General features: G+C 51.8%; 1 protein-coding gene across 2 annotated transcripts in view; it reads left to right on the top strand.

Moving 5' to 3' along the window:
* GRIK3 (glutamate ionotropic receptor kainate type subunit 3) overlaps positions 1-13,299 on the top strand; it is a 212,749-nt gene that overhangs the window by 158,993 nt on the left and 40,457 nt on the right. For both annotated transcript variants that reach the window (XM_074334406.2, XM_074334407.2), the window contains exons 8-10: positions 1,116-1,223; positions 4,457-4,570; positions 12,172-12,375. In XM_074334406.2, the coding sequence (XP_074190507.1) occupies positions 1,116-1,223; positions 4,457-4,570; positions 12,172-12,375 (426 nt within the window). The remainder of the gene's footprint in view (positions 1-1,115; positions 1,224-4,456; positions 4,571-12,171; positions 12,376-13,299) is intronic.

Raw genomic sequence — 13,299 nt, 5'->3', positions numbered from 1 at the left:
TCATCTGTGAAATGGGAATCATTGCCTGCCAGGGCCACTGTGGAGGATGCATGACAGGCACAGTGTGAAGTACCTTGTAGAGCTAACACTCTGGGCCCACGGGAGAGAGATTATCTAGAGCAAGAGTCAGCAAACGTTTTCTGCACAGGGCCAGATAATAAATAGTTTAGGCTTTGAACCCAGATGGTCTCTGTTGCAACTATTCAGCTCCAAAGTTGCAGCGCAAAAGCAGCCAAAGACCATAGGTAAACACATAGCATGGCTGGGAGCTAAGACACTGTTTACAGAATCAGGCAGTGGGCTGGTTTGGGCCTGCCCATAGTTTGCCAACCTCTGATCTAAAAGATGGAGCTTTCCTTTATTTGGGTCCTGAGCCCTCCCTGAACCTTTCCCTGCCTCTGTGTTAACGATGCTCATAAAAAGTTTATTCAGTGCTCAGTTTGTACCAGGCACCATTCTAAGTATTTTACAGGACTTATTTCACCCTCCTCACATTTTGGTAAAATGGGTACTATTATTAGTTCCATTTTATAGATGAGGAAACTGAGGCACAGAGGTGCAATGAAATTCCCAAGGTCACACAGCTAATTGCGGTTGAACCCAGCATTCTGACGCCACAGTCCTTAATCACGATGCACAGGGCTGGGGCTGGGGGTGGCAGGGGTGACCTTCTCTGTCTCCCCTGGCTCTCTGAGGGCCACCGCCAGTGTCTGGTCTTCCAGCCAGGGCACACTTGGCCCCTTGGCTTTTCTGCCTCTCGGTAGGTCTCCCTGGCCCCCGCTCTGCCCACCCGCCTCCCTGCCCCTCTCTGGGGATCTGACGCGGGCTTCCCCTTCTCATGGCTTCAAGGCGGGGGCTCATTTGAGCACGTCCGAGATCAATGTTGTACACGAAAAGGTACAAATGTAAAGCTGGCTAAAGAGCATAATAGAATTTATGGAAATCGCTGGCTCGCACCACAGCCCGAGCAATGATGGAGGTGATTATTAATTAATCATGGTCTTGGGGGAACAGTATCAGTGCAAGGAGTAATTAAAGTGAAGCATTGTACAGTTGTACCGAATGATGATTTATGAGCCCGAGGAATTGCTGCTCTGCCCTCTCTCCTCCGGCAGGCTCAATGGGAAGGATTAACTGGACGGATTGTTTTCAACAAAACCAGTGGCTTACGGACTGATTTCGATCTGGACATCATCAGCCTGAAGGAGGACGGCCTGGAGAAGGTGTGTGGGCTCAGGAGAGGGAGGGGCAAGACCCAAGGCAGCCGCCCCTTTGGGGCTCGACGTGACCCAGTGTGGCCTCTGCCTTGGCCCTTCAGACAACATGAAGCCCTAGTTAGACGAGGGGTGCAGAACCCAGTGGCCTGGTCACAGCTAACACCCAAGCCAACGGAGCAAGAGCCATTGGGGATGCTTAGCCTGGGAAAAGTAATGGAAGGTTCATGGGCCAGACAGACTATCGCTAAATTCCTGCAGGGCTGTCATGGGACAGTGGGACAGACATGTCTTTGGGTAAGAGAAACTTTCTAAGGCCCAGGGAGATGTCTGCCTGGGGAATGGTGAGCTCACTGTCACTGGAGGCATTTAAGCAATGATTGAACAAAATAATTGCTTGTCTGGGAATCTGAAAGTGACCCTTACTCTTGGAGAGAAATTGAAACACATGGCTTCTGAACTGCCCTAGGCTTCTAAGGCCTCTATGATTCCACGGAGTTTGGACATGGAAAGCAGGTCTGCCAGGGCCTAGGGATCCCACCTGGCTACCACGGAAATGTCCGTACTGGGGTCACTTCTGATCCCTGGGAACCTTCAGCATATTCTGTCAGAGTCAGGCTGCTGGACTGAGCAGGGGGATTAAACACTAGCCCCGATTCTCAGTATCCCCTGGGACCTCGGGGCCAAGAGCTCAGCCACTCTCTTCCACAGCAGGCTGGTCCCTGGGAGCCACCAGGGCACTGCTCCAACCGTGGGAGTGGGGTGTACAAAATGCAGGGAGCAGAGGTCAGGAAGTGGAGGGGCCCGCTCTGATGCCGGTGGGCCTTCAGGAGTCCCTGGTACCTCTCCTCTCCACCCTGCCCGCTGTGGTTCAGGCCTGTTCCTTGGATGATTTTGACACTCCCACCTCGTTTCCCACCTCCAGGTGAAGGCTCCCAAAGCACAGCTCTACCCTGCTCTGAAACTGCCCATGGCTCCCCAGTGCCCCGTCAGTGAGCTGCAACCCCTCTCCCAGCCTTTAAGGTTCTCCAGGAAATGCCCCAGCTTGCTTCTCCAGGCTTCGTCTCCACTGCCTCAGTCGCTCTCCCTCCCTCCTGTACTTCTAGGGCCTTCACGCATGTGACCCATCTCCATTGCCCTGGTTGCAGGAGTGACCTCTGTCTTCTTGGTTCATTCCCTCTGGCACAGATCTGGCTCTGCCTGGATTGCACCTTGTGGCCAAGGTTTCTCCATTCACTCCTAAGTTTCCCACGGACCCATGGGGCCACTGTGCTGGGGAGGGCTGGCCAGGGAAACCTCACCATAACTCTGCAACTCTTTCCTGCCAAATAACAGCATAGATCCCTTAAGGACGGACTGTGGCCTCTGCTCCTAAAATCTTTGAGGCCAATCGGTCCAACCTTATACAAACTGTATGAGTTCTCATTAAGCAGTCTTCTGCTTCTATTAAACTCCCCAGTGCTAGGGATCTCCCTTCTTCCTCGAGCAGTACTGCTGTAATATAGTGTTCACTCCAGTAGCTGTCTCGTTTTTGTTCTCTCAGCTAGCCATCTCTGGGGATCGCCTGAAATTCTAAGGGTGGCAATTAGATGGCACACGTGCCACCACTTCCCACTCCTGTACCTGTGGCTGGAGTCAATCATTGGTCATCAGAGCGCTCTTTCCCTCTCAGCCCACCCACACCATCCTTCTCCCAGGAACTGGTACAAACTAACCATAGATAATATCCAGAAAACTTGTACTATACCTGTACTAAGGCCGACCTATAGAGGCTCCCACCAGGGGCTCCTGGTCTCAGCCCTCCAGATTCTGGGCAGAGAAACTGCATGCTAGGTCCTCCTCAGTCCTAACCATTCTCATGTGCCTGTGGCACCTGGTGTCTAGCAGGGCATACAGTTGGAACACAATAGCTGCTTGCTGCGGCAAGGGTTCCCGCTATTCATTTGGCCTCTAGACGGATGTTGGTTGAGTGCCTCCTACACCCAGGCATGCTGCTAGGGACCCGCAGGCTGAGCTCGGCCCCCTTGAGAAAAGAGCCTCTTTCACACTGTCTCTGTCTCCTCTCGCCCTGGGAGGTCTGCACAGACAGAGATCCTGCCTGGAGAGTGTGCTGAGCCCCCAAATGCAGCCACTCTGCCTCTCATCATCACTTGTGTTTGCTAAGCTGGGTCATAGCTGATCCAGCCAGCTCCAGCCGGTGGCTTTGGGAGGATTAAGGCAGAATTACCCGAGCATAATTACATGTCTCTCTGCTATCAGCCTTGCACAGCTCTCTTAATGGGGTGTTTGCACTTGGCCTCTCTATTTAATTGATTAAGTTTCCTGAGGAACCCCCTCCCCACAACTGGGCCAAGGACAGAATGGGCATCCCAAAACTGTCCTTGAGAGAGGAGCTGAGATGGGGGCAGGGCTGGGCAGAATTGGGTCCAAAGGGACCTTTAAGAGGCCCAGGGCTTCAGAATGCTTTGTAAGCTTGATCTTCTGTTGCCTCCCTCCAGCCTCACTGTAGAGACAGAGATTCTGCCACCTTGGCCAGGGTGTCTGCCAACTTTAGAAGTAAAACCACAAGGCAAACTGCCTGCAAACCCAGTGGCATCCAAGGCCCCCACCAAGGGTCATCTACTCTGTTCCGCCACCCCCGAAACAGCTACAAAGACCAGCCTCCTGCCCAGCCTGCCTTTGTGCGTGTGGCACATCGCCTCGTCCCTTTACTCATCCCACACACGCTTAGTGAGCGAGCATCTCCTTTACGCCAGGCCCTGTCCTGGGCTTTGGAGGGTATCTGGCCCAAGAGCTGGCACTGGGCTGAGACCCTGTGAGTGAGCAGCTGGGTGCCCAGGGCCTTCCCCAGGAGGTGGGAGGCCCACCAGGCTGAGAGTTACTGCCCCGGCGGAGGGCCTGACCCTGACCCAGGACCCCTGATTTCCTCAGGGCATCAACTCCACACCAGGTCAGTTTCCACTGGGCTTCCCTTGTGTTCACCTCTCCCTCTGCATTTTCCCCTTCAGCTGTGAAGGGTTTGCTACCAAGGGGGAGGTGGCAGAATTCAAGAGATTCAACACGTTGAGGGCCTCCTCCTAGCAGGAGGGAGGCAGCAGAGCTGTCAGAAATGTTAGTTCAAAACATGTTCGCCATGGCAGTGATGGTCATGGAGCAGGGGATTGAAATGGGCTTGCTGGTGCGAAGACAGGATGGAGAGACTAGGACTCAGCACTGTGTTCTCTGTCTGTCTATTCACCCAGGTTGGGGTGTGGAGTCCTGCCGAGGGGCTCAACATCACAGAGGTCGCCAAAGGCCGAGGCCCTAACGTCACTGACTCTCTGACAAATCGGTCACTTATCGTCACCACAGTGCTGGTAAGAGCCTGCAGCCCTGCAGAAGAAGGGACTATCTGACCTGAGGGCAAGGTGGCCATTGGGGCTGGAGAGACCCCTCCATTGCCCCTCCCAGTATCTGCCGGTACCTCTTATGAGGCTGCTGGAAGGCTGGGCGGGGGGGGGGGGGGGGGTGGAACTGCAGGACGGTGGGAACATTGAGGGTCGCTCGGACAGCTCTCCGAGAGCTTTTGGAACATAGCAATTTGCTCATGGCCACAGGCCAGAGACCCCAGGAGGTGACTGAGTGGCTTCCTCCCAAAGGCAGAACAGTCAGACGTCATGCCTGTCTGAGAGCTGCTTGGCCAGTCCTTCTGCAGAGGCCTGTGTGTCTGTATCTCACCCCCACTCACTCTTGGAGCCTGAAGTCTAAGTAAGAACCACAACGAGCTAGAAGGAAGGAGGGTTGACCTGTGCTCTGCAGCAGGACTCAGGACCCACCCTTTCAGAGCACGGCTCCTGGGGACCCACACTGGGCCATGTTGGGGGAGGCAGCCAGGTCACAGCCTGGTGGATTCTGACCAAAGACCCTTTGAGGACAATTCTGGCCCCGGGCAGCTTCTCCTTATAATAAAGCAAAATGTTTATAAGGACCAGGTGGTGAGGTCATTCTCTAAAACAAGTAGGGGAGCTCAACCTATTTGGAGTGTACCTAAGGCTGCCATAGGACAGGATGGAGCCTGGGAGCAGTGCTGGGCACCCCACCCTGGGCCCTTCCTCGGGGCTCATACAAGGCTGGCCCCACCTGCCTCCCAGCAGAGGGAGCTCAGCCAGGCCTGACTGGATGGTCCTGTGTCTTCCCTCTAGTGTGATTCTAGTGTGATTGGTGGGCAAGGAAGGGATGTAGGAAGGGGTATAATAGTTAAACCCCATTCTCCCAGGAACCCCAGTGAGCATCAGACACCAGGGCCACCATTGGCTTCTAGCCAGCAACTGTAGCCTGTGGGTCTCAGCCCGTCTCCAGGGTTATGACTATTGAGAGGATCTACGTTAAAGGTGATGGAGGCCTAATGGGGGTTCTGGACACGCTGTGGACAGAGCCAGAATGAGAGGCCTGGGGAGACATCTTCCCCTCCCCCCAATTTGGGATGAGACCCCCCCCCCAATGGCATCTTCCAAATAATTATACATCCTGCCTGCCTTTATTGATTGACTTTTTGTTAACTAAAAATATAAAAAAATCTGACTGCTAAAACCAGTGAGTCAAAAGATCTCATTAAGAACAGGGGGAAAATTTGTAAAAACAAAAAAAATCTAAAAGATTAAAAAGAAACAAAGGAAGCAAAGGGATTTCTAATCTGATGTGAAGCCCGATGAGCAATTAAAGGAACATTGATATGGATAAAAATAGAAATGATAAAAGGAGAGTTGAAAGAGAACAAAATAAAAAGGTTAAAAGGGAAATAATAAAGAGAAAGACTGAAATAAGGAATGAGATAAAAAGGAATGCTATCAAGAAAGACGAAAAATTAAAATAAATAATTAACAGCTCTGGCTCGACAAGGTAAAAAAATGTAAAACCAGAATGTCAGAAAGCAAAAGGATAAAAGTGTGACAAAGCAAAAATATAAAAGGGTAAAAATAAAATAATAAAAAGGTGGTAAAAGATTAAAAGCAGAGCTGCATAAAATGTGAGATATAAATAAATAAAACACATTTCAGAAGACAAGATTTTAAAAAGGTAAAACTAGTATGTTTTAAGAGATTAGGAGGAGAAATGATTAAATGAGCTAAGATGATTTAGCCACAAAACAATATTCTAGCAATAAGAGGTGAGCTAAAGATAACATGCCAAAAGAATGCAAAATACACACCCTTTGAAAGAACACAGCGTTACATTTTATTAAAATGGCAGCAGCCTGATTTCAAGGGCATAAGACCCTTCTGCAAAGGCACAGGGGATTTTTTCCTACACCAGCAGAGGCAGAATCCAGCAGACATGCCCTGCTCTTCTAGCAGTTTCACGGTCAATAACTCGCAGCTTCTTGCAAAGCTCCCAACCGACCTGCTGTACTCAGTCGCTCACAGGAGGTCCCACCTGGGAGCCGGCAGGACCGGGAAGGAGAGAAGCCCCTCTTGGCCCAGAGCCTGGACACAGCTCCATCTGTCTCACTGCCCCTCATCCAGGCAAACATGAGCCCAAAACTCCTGGGGTCACGCCCTGTGAGCACGCAGGGGACGCAGGGGCAAGACTGATGGTTAAGAGCACAGACTTTGGATTTGTCTTGGCTCTGCTGTGCACGAGCCGGAGGGCCTGGAAAATTGCTGGACCGTTCTGTACCTCAGTTTTCCCATCTGAAAAAGAGGTGATAATAATTGTACCTACTTTACAGAGTTGCGAGGAATAATGATTCATCAATATAGTGCCCGCTGTCTAAGTGATAGCTGCCATTGTTTTCAATTCCTATCGTTATTGATTACAAATCCAGTCCCCGGGAAGCTCGCGTTGAATGCAGTATGCAGAGTGACACTTCTAGGAAAACCTCTGCTTCTGTCCACAAGCACAGCCCTGAATTTCACTGAAGACTGACACCTGGCCCTGGGCACAGGGCTTATCTCTAGCACAGGGTGCATTATAAACTTTGAACTTGTATTTGATGCCCAGTGGGCATTCCCTGGCTCACCACAGACCCCACTACTCCCTATTGTTTATAGAAGGCTTCCTTTTATGTGGTTTCCTGACTGGCCCCTGAAGGCAGTAGGGTTTGTGACCTCCAGTCCCTGGTAGCTCTAGTCCTTAGAGTATGTAAAACTCCGCATCCCAGCCACCACTTCATCCACTGCCTCGGCCAAGGTCTGAGCTCCTGGCCCTGACGTGTGATGATTCCCTACCTCCAGCCCCCATGGCCTTGACTTCTCACATGGCTGCTGACCCAGATGTTCTTCCTGGGAGTCTTCTGAGAGAGAGATGCCACTCCCGCTCAAGGACTGGCCTCGGGCCCCCTGAAGACCTAGAACTGCTCTAGACACTGGGAAATGTGCCAGAATGTCTCAGCGTGGTCAGCATGTCCCTGAGCCCTGGGGATGCCCCAGGAATGGGCTCTTTGGGGCAGCTGCACCAGTTGTGGGCAGTGGCCCGGCCCAGCTGCTCTGGCTGGAAACCCAGCCCAGAGCTCAGCTACCTGAAAGCAGGGCCAGCACCACCCGCTGAGAACACTGGGGTCCTACAGTTCTGGAGTGTGTTGTCAGGGCAACAGCGCTTTGAGTGACAGGCAGGTAAGTATAAGGCATGAGTACGGGAAGAGCCAACAGCTTTGTGCTTAGCGAACAGGGCTAGCCCCAAGAACCCTGCAATCTGGAGGTGGTACAGGGCAGTGTCTCTGAGTGGGCTATATCCAATCCCACCTCTCCCCTATCCTGAACCCTGGGGTTAGGGGTGCCTTACCGTGGACACACAGATGGAGAGAGCCCTGACCCCACTCTCTCTGGCTCCTCACTGCCGCAGGCAGCCTTGCCCGTTCCTATGGCAGTCACAGTAGCATTAGGAGCCTGGAAGCCTGCCCTCCCCCACCCTCTCCCTGCCTGGCCCCTACCTCTGTTCTGGTTCTGCTCTTCCATGAGCTCATGAAAAATTCATCCGCCCAAACCTCCGCTCACACACCGAGAAAGCACACCCAACTCGCTCCTAGGGGCCTCGCTTTTGAAGGTTCAGTGTTCTTTTGACTGCTGAAGTGAGCAGCGGTGTCAGCATGTACTTGGGCATGTGTGTGGGTGTGAGACCGCTATGCACGTGTGTCTGGATACGCACCAGTTGGTGTATTTGTGTCGTGTGCACATCGTGACCCACGTAGACTCAACTTTCAGGCAGGTGGACCCCCGGCACCCAGCCGTGAGACAGGAGAAGTTCAGGGAGGCTAAGATGTGGGCTGGGAGAGCCATCCCAGGCAGGGGGAACCATACTAAGCCTCACCGCTGGGAGGGCAGGACACCTATTACTCTGTTCTTGTTTTAACTGGCAAAAGCCAAGGTCTTGGGTCCAGTGTCCTCGGCCTGTATGTCTGAACAGGGCTAGGCAGACAGAACATTCAAAAATGTGTTGTATCTGTGCCAGTGGCATTGTGTGCACATGTGCATGTGTGTGTGGATGTGTGTGGATATTGCCTAGGTTGGAAGGGGGTTTAGGAGCATAGCTGTCAGGTAGCTAACCCCTGAATCCTTCCCCCAAAGACCCCCCCTCTTCCAACTCCACAGGTCCTGTCACTTAGCACAGGGTCCAGCTTTCAAATGGGTATAAGCGATCAGAGAGAAACTAGACTAAGAGCCCTGGCAACAAATAGTCAGAAAAGGTTATTTTTCTGGACCCCTGTTTCCTGTGACTTGTTGAAGAGAAATATTACCCCTGCTCCTTCAGCTGTTCTCCCAAAGCAATAGGAGAGCGTGAAGTTATGAAATTGAGGGCACCTTCACCGAGCAATCGATTAGCAGCCGAGAGAGCTTGTGAATTGGCTGTCTGGACATTTCCAGTAATAAATTGTGAAATAGTCCATGAATAAGTAGTTGGCGGAGTTCAGAATTACCCCCTAGGAAATGTTGCAGGTCTAGAGACACATTACTAAGGCGAGCACCGTTTTAATGCTCTGGGCTTTGGCTGTTAAATATGTATGCCATCCGCACAGCACTTCCCGAAATTAATGGCATTTTACAGCTGCTCCAAAAGTAGCATATTTATATGGAGATGTATAGATTCCGGGGCCGGGGTGGCTTCACAAATGAAGGGCTAATTTTAGAGGATAGGGCCAGGGAAGGCATGGAGAGAGGGTCAGGAAGTGAGCTACCTCAGAGACCTTCCCAAAATGGTTTTCTACTGCCAGTGATGATTTTTAACCTTTGGTGACTTTGGGCATGGTCTCTAGGCTGGAAAGTTCACTGTGGTGACAGGCCACCCCACACACAAAAAGAAGGTGATATAGATATTAGTAACAATAAAATTAAGTAATAACGATAATAATATTGGCAGTTTATATTTGCCAGGCACTGGTCTAAGTGCTTTTCATAGATTGACTCATTTAATCCTCACATCAACCCGGTAAGGTAGGTTCAAGTCTTATCCCCATGTTACAGAGGAAGGTAGATTTTGCCCAAGAATCTGTGTGTGGTTGATAATTGCCCTGGGAAAGATGATACCTTCTCTGCAAATATTTTCTTGAGCTACCATTAGGGCCACCAGGTGTCATGGTGCGATTCGTTCACTGCACAAGAGCATCCAGCCAAAAGGATGAGTTAGGGCTGAAACTCCAGGCCAGCCTTGCTCACCAGGCCCCATGCCAGGGCTCAGGGCAGCCCCTTCCCAGAGGCGAATTTGCACTAGCCAAAGTCCCCATTCCTTCACGAAACCCCAGCACCTTTCCTGGCCCCACGTGGGAAAGGAAAGGACTGTTCTCCAGTCCTGTCATCAGCCTACTTGGTTGGAGTGTGGGGATAGGAATCTCTGAGGTTCAGCATGGAGTCTAGCCAAGGGACCCAGCTTTCTACCCGGTTAGACTGAGAAGTGGTTTTCTCAGAATCCTTGGAGAGGCAGAAACGTCTTGGGGATTCAGACACTCCCTAGCTCCTTCTCTGAAGCAACCCAAAGGACTGTTGAAAATCTGGAGTAAATCGGTAGTGGGTGAGATGGGATTTTGAAAGTCAGCATTGCTGGGGATCCAGGGCCAGAGAATGGAGCCCACCTGCCATCGCAGGACCCTGGCAAGAGGCTGCTGGTGGGTTTCTGCACCCAAGGACCTCCAATGAGGGTCTCCACCAGGGTCTTTCATCGCTCACCCCACACTACCATGTCAGAGGAATGGCCATGCCAGTTGAGAGATTGGTGCGATATCTCCATAATTAAGTGTGTGCCGTTCTTGTGGGCTTGTGTTCATGAGATTCCCAGTACACATGCATTCGGAAAGCTACTGGTTGTTGCCCATCAGCTGCAGGCTTGAGGCATTCTGACACATGGATGTGCCATAGTGACTTTGGGGAAAGTTAAGCCCCATGGAGAGACTGAGGAGCCACAGGCAGGAAGAATTAGAACTGAACTCTATCAGACTGTAGTTCAACTCCTGTGCAACCTTGGGCAACTTACTGACCTTCTCTGAGCTTCAGTTTTCTCATCTATCAGATGGGAATAATGTCACCTATCTTGCAAGCTTGTGAGGCTTAAATGAAACAGCCTGTGAGAAAGATTTTAAATTGGTGCCTTGTACATAGCAGGAACTCAATAAATGCTGAGTTTGCTAAGAGTTCAGCTTGCCCACCACAGACTCAGGATGGGGATAGGTAAGTGAAGCCGGGTGCATGGAACCAGCAGAATCATGGACTTGGATGTGGGCCTGGATTCTGGAACAATCCCGTGGGCCTGGATTCTGCCATGTTGGATCCCTCAGCTCCTCACTCTGGGTTTCTCCAGTGGGACAAGGTCAATAGCTACTTTCCACTGTTTTTCCTGCCTCCTCTCCCAGTGATTCTTTGCAGGCTTACCACGGGTTTGCGTCTAAATGAGATATCAGAGTTGTGCCCTGTTCAAAACCCTTCACTGGCTCCCCATCACCTAGGACGGAGGGAGCCTGACATGCAGTAGCTGTCACCTGTGCTCTGCCCCACAAGCTATCCTCTAAGGACCCCTGCCCCTCAGGGAGAGATGCCTGGCAACTCAGGGCCTCTGGCACAGAGAGGCGACACCAGTCTGAGTCCAGGTCCTCTCTCTCTAGAGGACAGGTGAGCTCACACCAGTCCCTTATTCTTGTGAATTCACTTTCTGCTCCTATAAAATGGGATTATTAGTATCTAACCCCAGAAGGTTGAAATTAAGGTTAGATGAGGGAATACCAACTACTGTGTCTTGAGCCCTCCTGCTTTGCTGGGCTGGCTCTGTGCTAGGCCCTCCACCCCTGCTATCTCATTTGCTGATTTACTAGTGCCCAGCACACCCACTTACAAATGCAAGCTATCATGGTTATCAGGAACCACTCACCTGGCAGGTCCTAATGCTGGGGACTGATATCCTTGGAAAGAGAGCAGTATCAGGGAGTGTATAGATCTAATCTTTTAAATAGGAGTTGGGAGAGACATCAGGGAAGATACTTGATGATGGGCCTTCTGCAGCGGTGTGCTCCAACTTGAGCCAACATCAGAATCCCCTGGAGGGCTTCTTACAACACATACTGCTGGGCCCCGCCCCAGAGCTTCTGGTTCAGTGTCTGGGTGGGGGCCGAGAATGTATCATCCTGACAAGTTCCCAGGTGCTGCAGACGCTGCTGGTCCAGGGAGCACACCTGAAGAACCACTGGCCTGTGGTGATGGTGCAGCAGACAGAGCATGGGATTCAGAATCAGTCTTGAGTTCAAATCCCTGTTCCACCACTTACTAGCTCTGTGACCATTAGACAATTAATCAATAAATAGCTCCTGAGCCCCTACCTCATGCCAGGGATGCCAGTAGGTGGAAGCACAGAGTTGGCTCTCAGGAAATGTGCTTTGCCATCAATCTAAGCCACCCAAAGGTTTGTTTTGCTTTTTAGAACAACACAGGCGCAGAGCTTCCAGTCCCGGCCGGCCGCCCCACCCACTCAGCCTCCTCAGCTCCTCTCCTGTCTGTCCCTGCAGGAGGAGCCGTTTGTCATGTTCCGGAAGTCCGACAAGACCCTGTTTGGGAATGACCGGTTCGAGGGCTACTGCGTTGACCTGCTCAAGGAACTGGCCCACATCCTGGGCTTCTCCTACGAGATCCGGCTGGTGGAGGACGGCAAGTACGGGGCGCAGGATGACAAGGGCCAGTGGAACGGCATGATCAAGGAGCTCATCGACCACGTAAGTGGGGCTGGAGACGCCCGGAAGTCATGGCCAAATCCTGTGTGCACATCGCATGTGGCATCTTGGCAGACGAGGGCCCTGGGGGGCAGGGAAGATAGAAACAAAGGCTATGACCTGGGTGAGGGAGACCCAGCTCTCTCAGGCCTGCCTTGTTCATGGTCCCAACTTCCAGATACTTGCCTCCATATAAACGTACACACACACATACACACACACACGCACACACACACACTGGCCACTTCTGACTCACAGCAGGTACCACCAGTGTCTTTGATGAGCTCGCTCTGGAGGTTCACTGCCTCCTGCTCCTTTAAGAGCTGCCAAAGGATGCCTCTGCCATGTGGGCCAAGTGGCATTACAAAATATTTCACCAAACTCTGAGACAGAGTTTGATCTGTCATTGTCTTGAGTAACTTTGGGTCCAGTGGGGAGACAGAGGTCCAGGGGACCAAGGGCTGGAATGAATGGATGAACAAGGCTCCGCAGGGAGGTGCCAACAGGGCAAATTCGTACTCTGCCGGAGATGGCAGAGGACCCTGGGAGGAAGGAGTCGAAGCAGCAGGCAGAGCTTTCGGGAAAGGGAGCCGGTGGTGGGAGGCGCCTGGGGTTTGTGGGACCTGGGAGAAAGACAGAGAGAAGCCACAGTCTAGAGACACCACAGCAGGGGAGGCAGGAGGCCCTGGGTTCGAATCCTGTTTCTTCATTCATTGGCTATGTAAACGGGGGCACGTTCCTGGATCTCCCTAAGTGGCTCCCTCATCTGTCAATGGGTATAATTCCTCCTTTCTTATAGGATTGTTGTGATGCCAGACATGAAGCGTTCGGTGCAGGGCCCAGCCCACAGCCAGCCCTCAGTAGGAGGGAGGTTTGTAAGATGCAGGGAGCACACATATCACTGTAGGTGGGAGCCCAGGCTGGACT

This window comes from Rhinolophus sinicus, chromosome 14 (genome assembly GCF_057876585.1).
Source record: "Rhinolophus sinicus isolate RSI-liver-muscle chromosome 14, RSI-T2T, whole genome shotgun sequence".
NCBI lineage: Eukaryota > Metazoa > Chordata > Mammalia > Chiroptera > Rhinolophidae > Rhinolophus > Rhinolophus sinicus.
The sequence above is the reverse complement of the archived record's forward strand: the minus strand, read 5'-3'. Positions and strand labels throughout refer to the sequence as shown.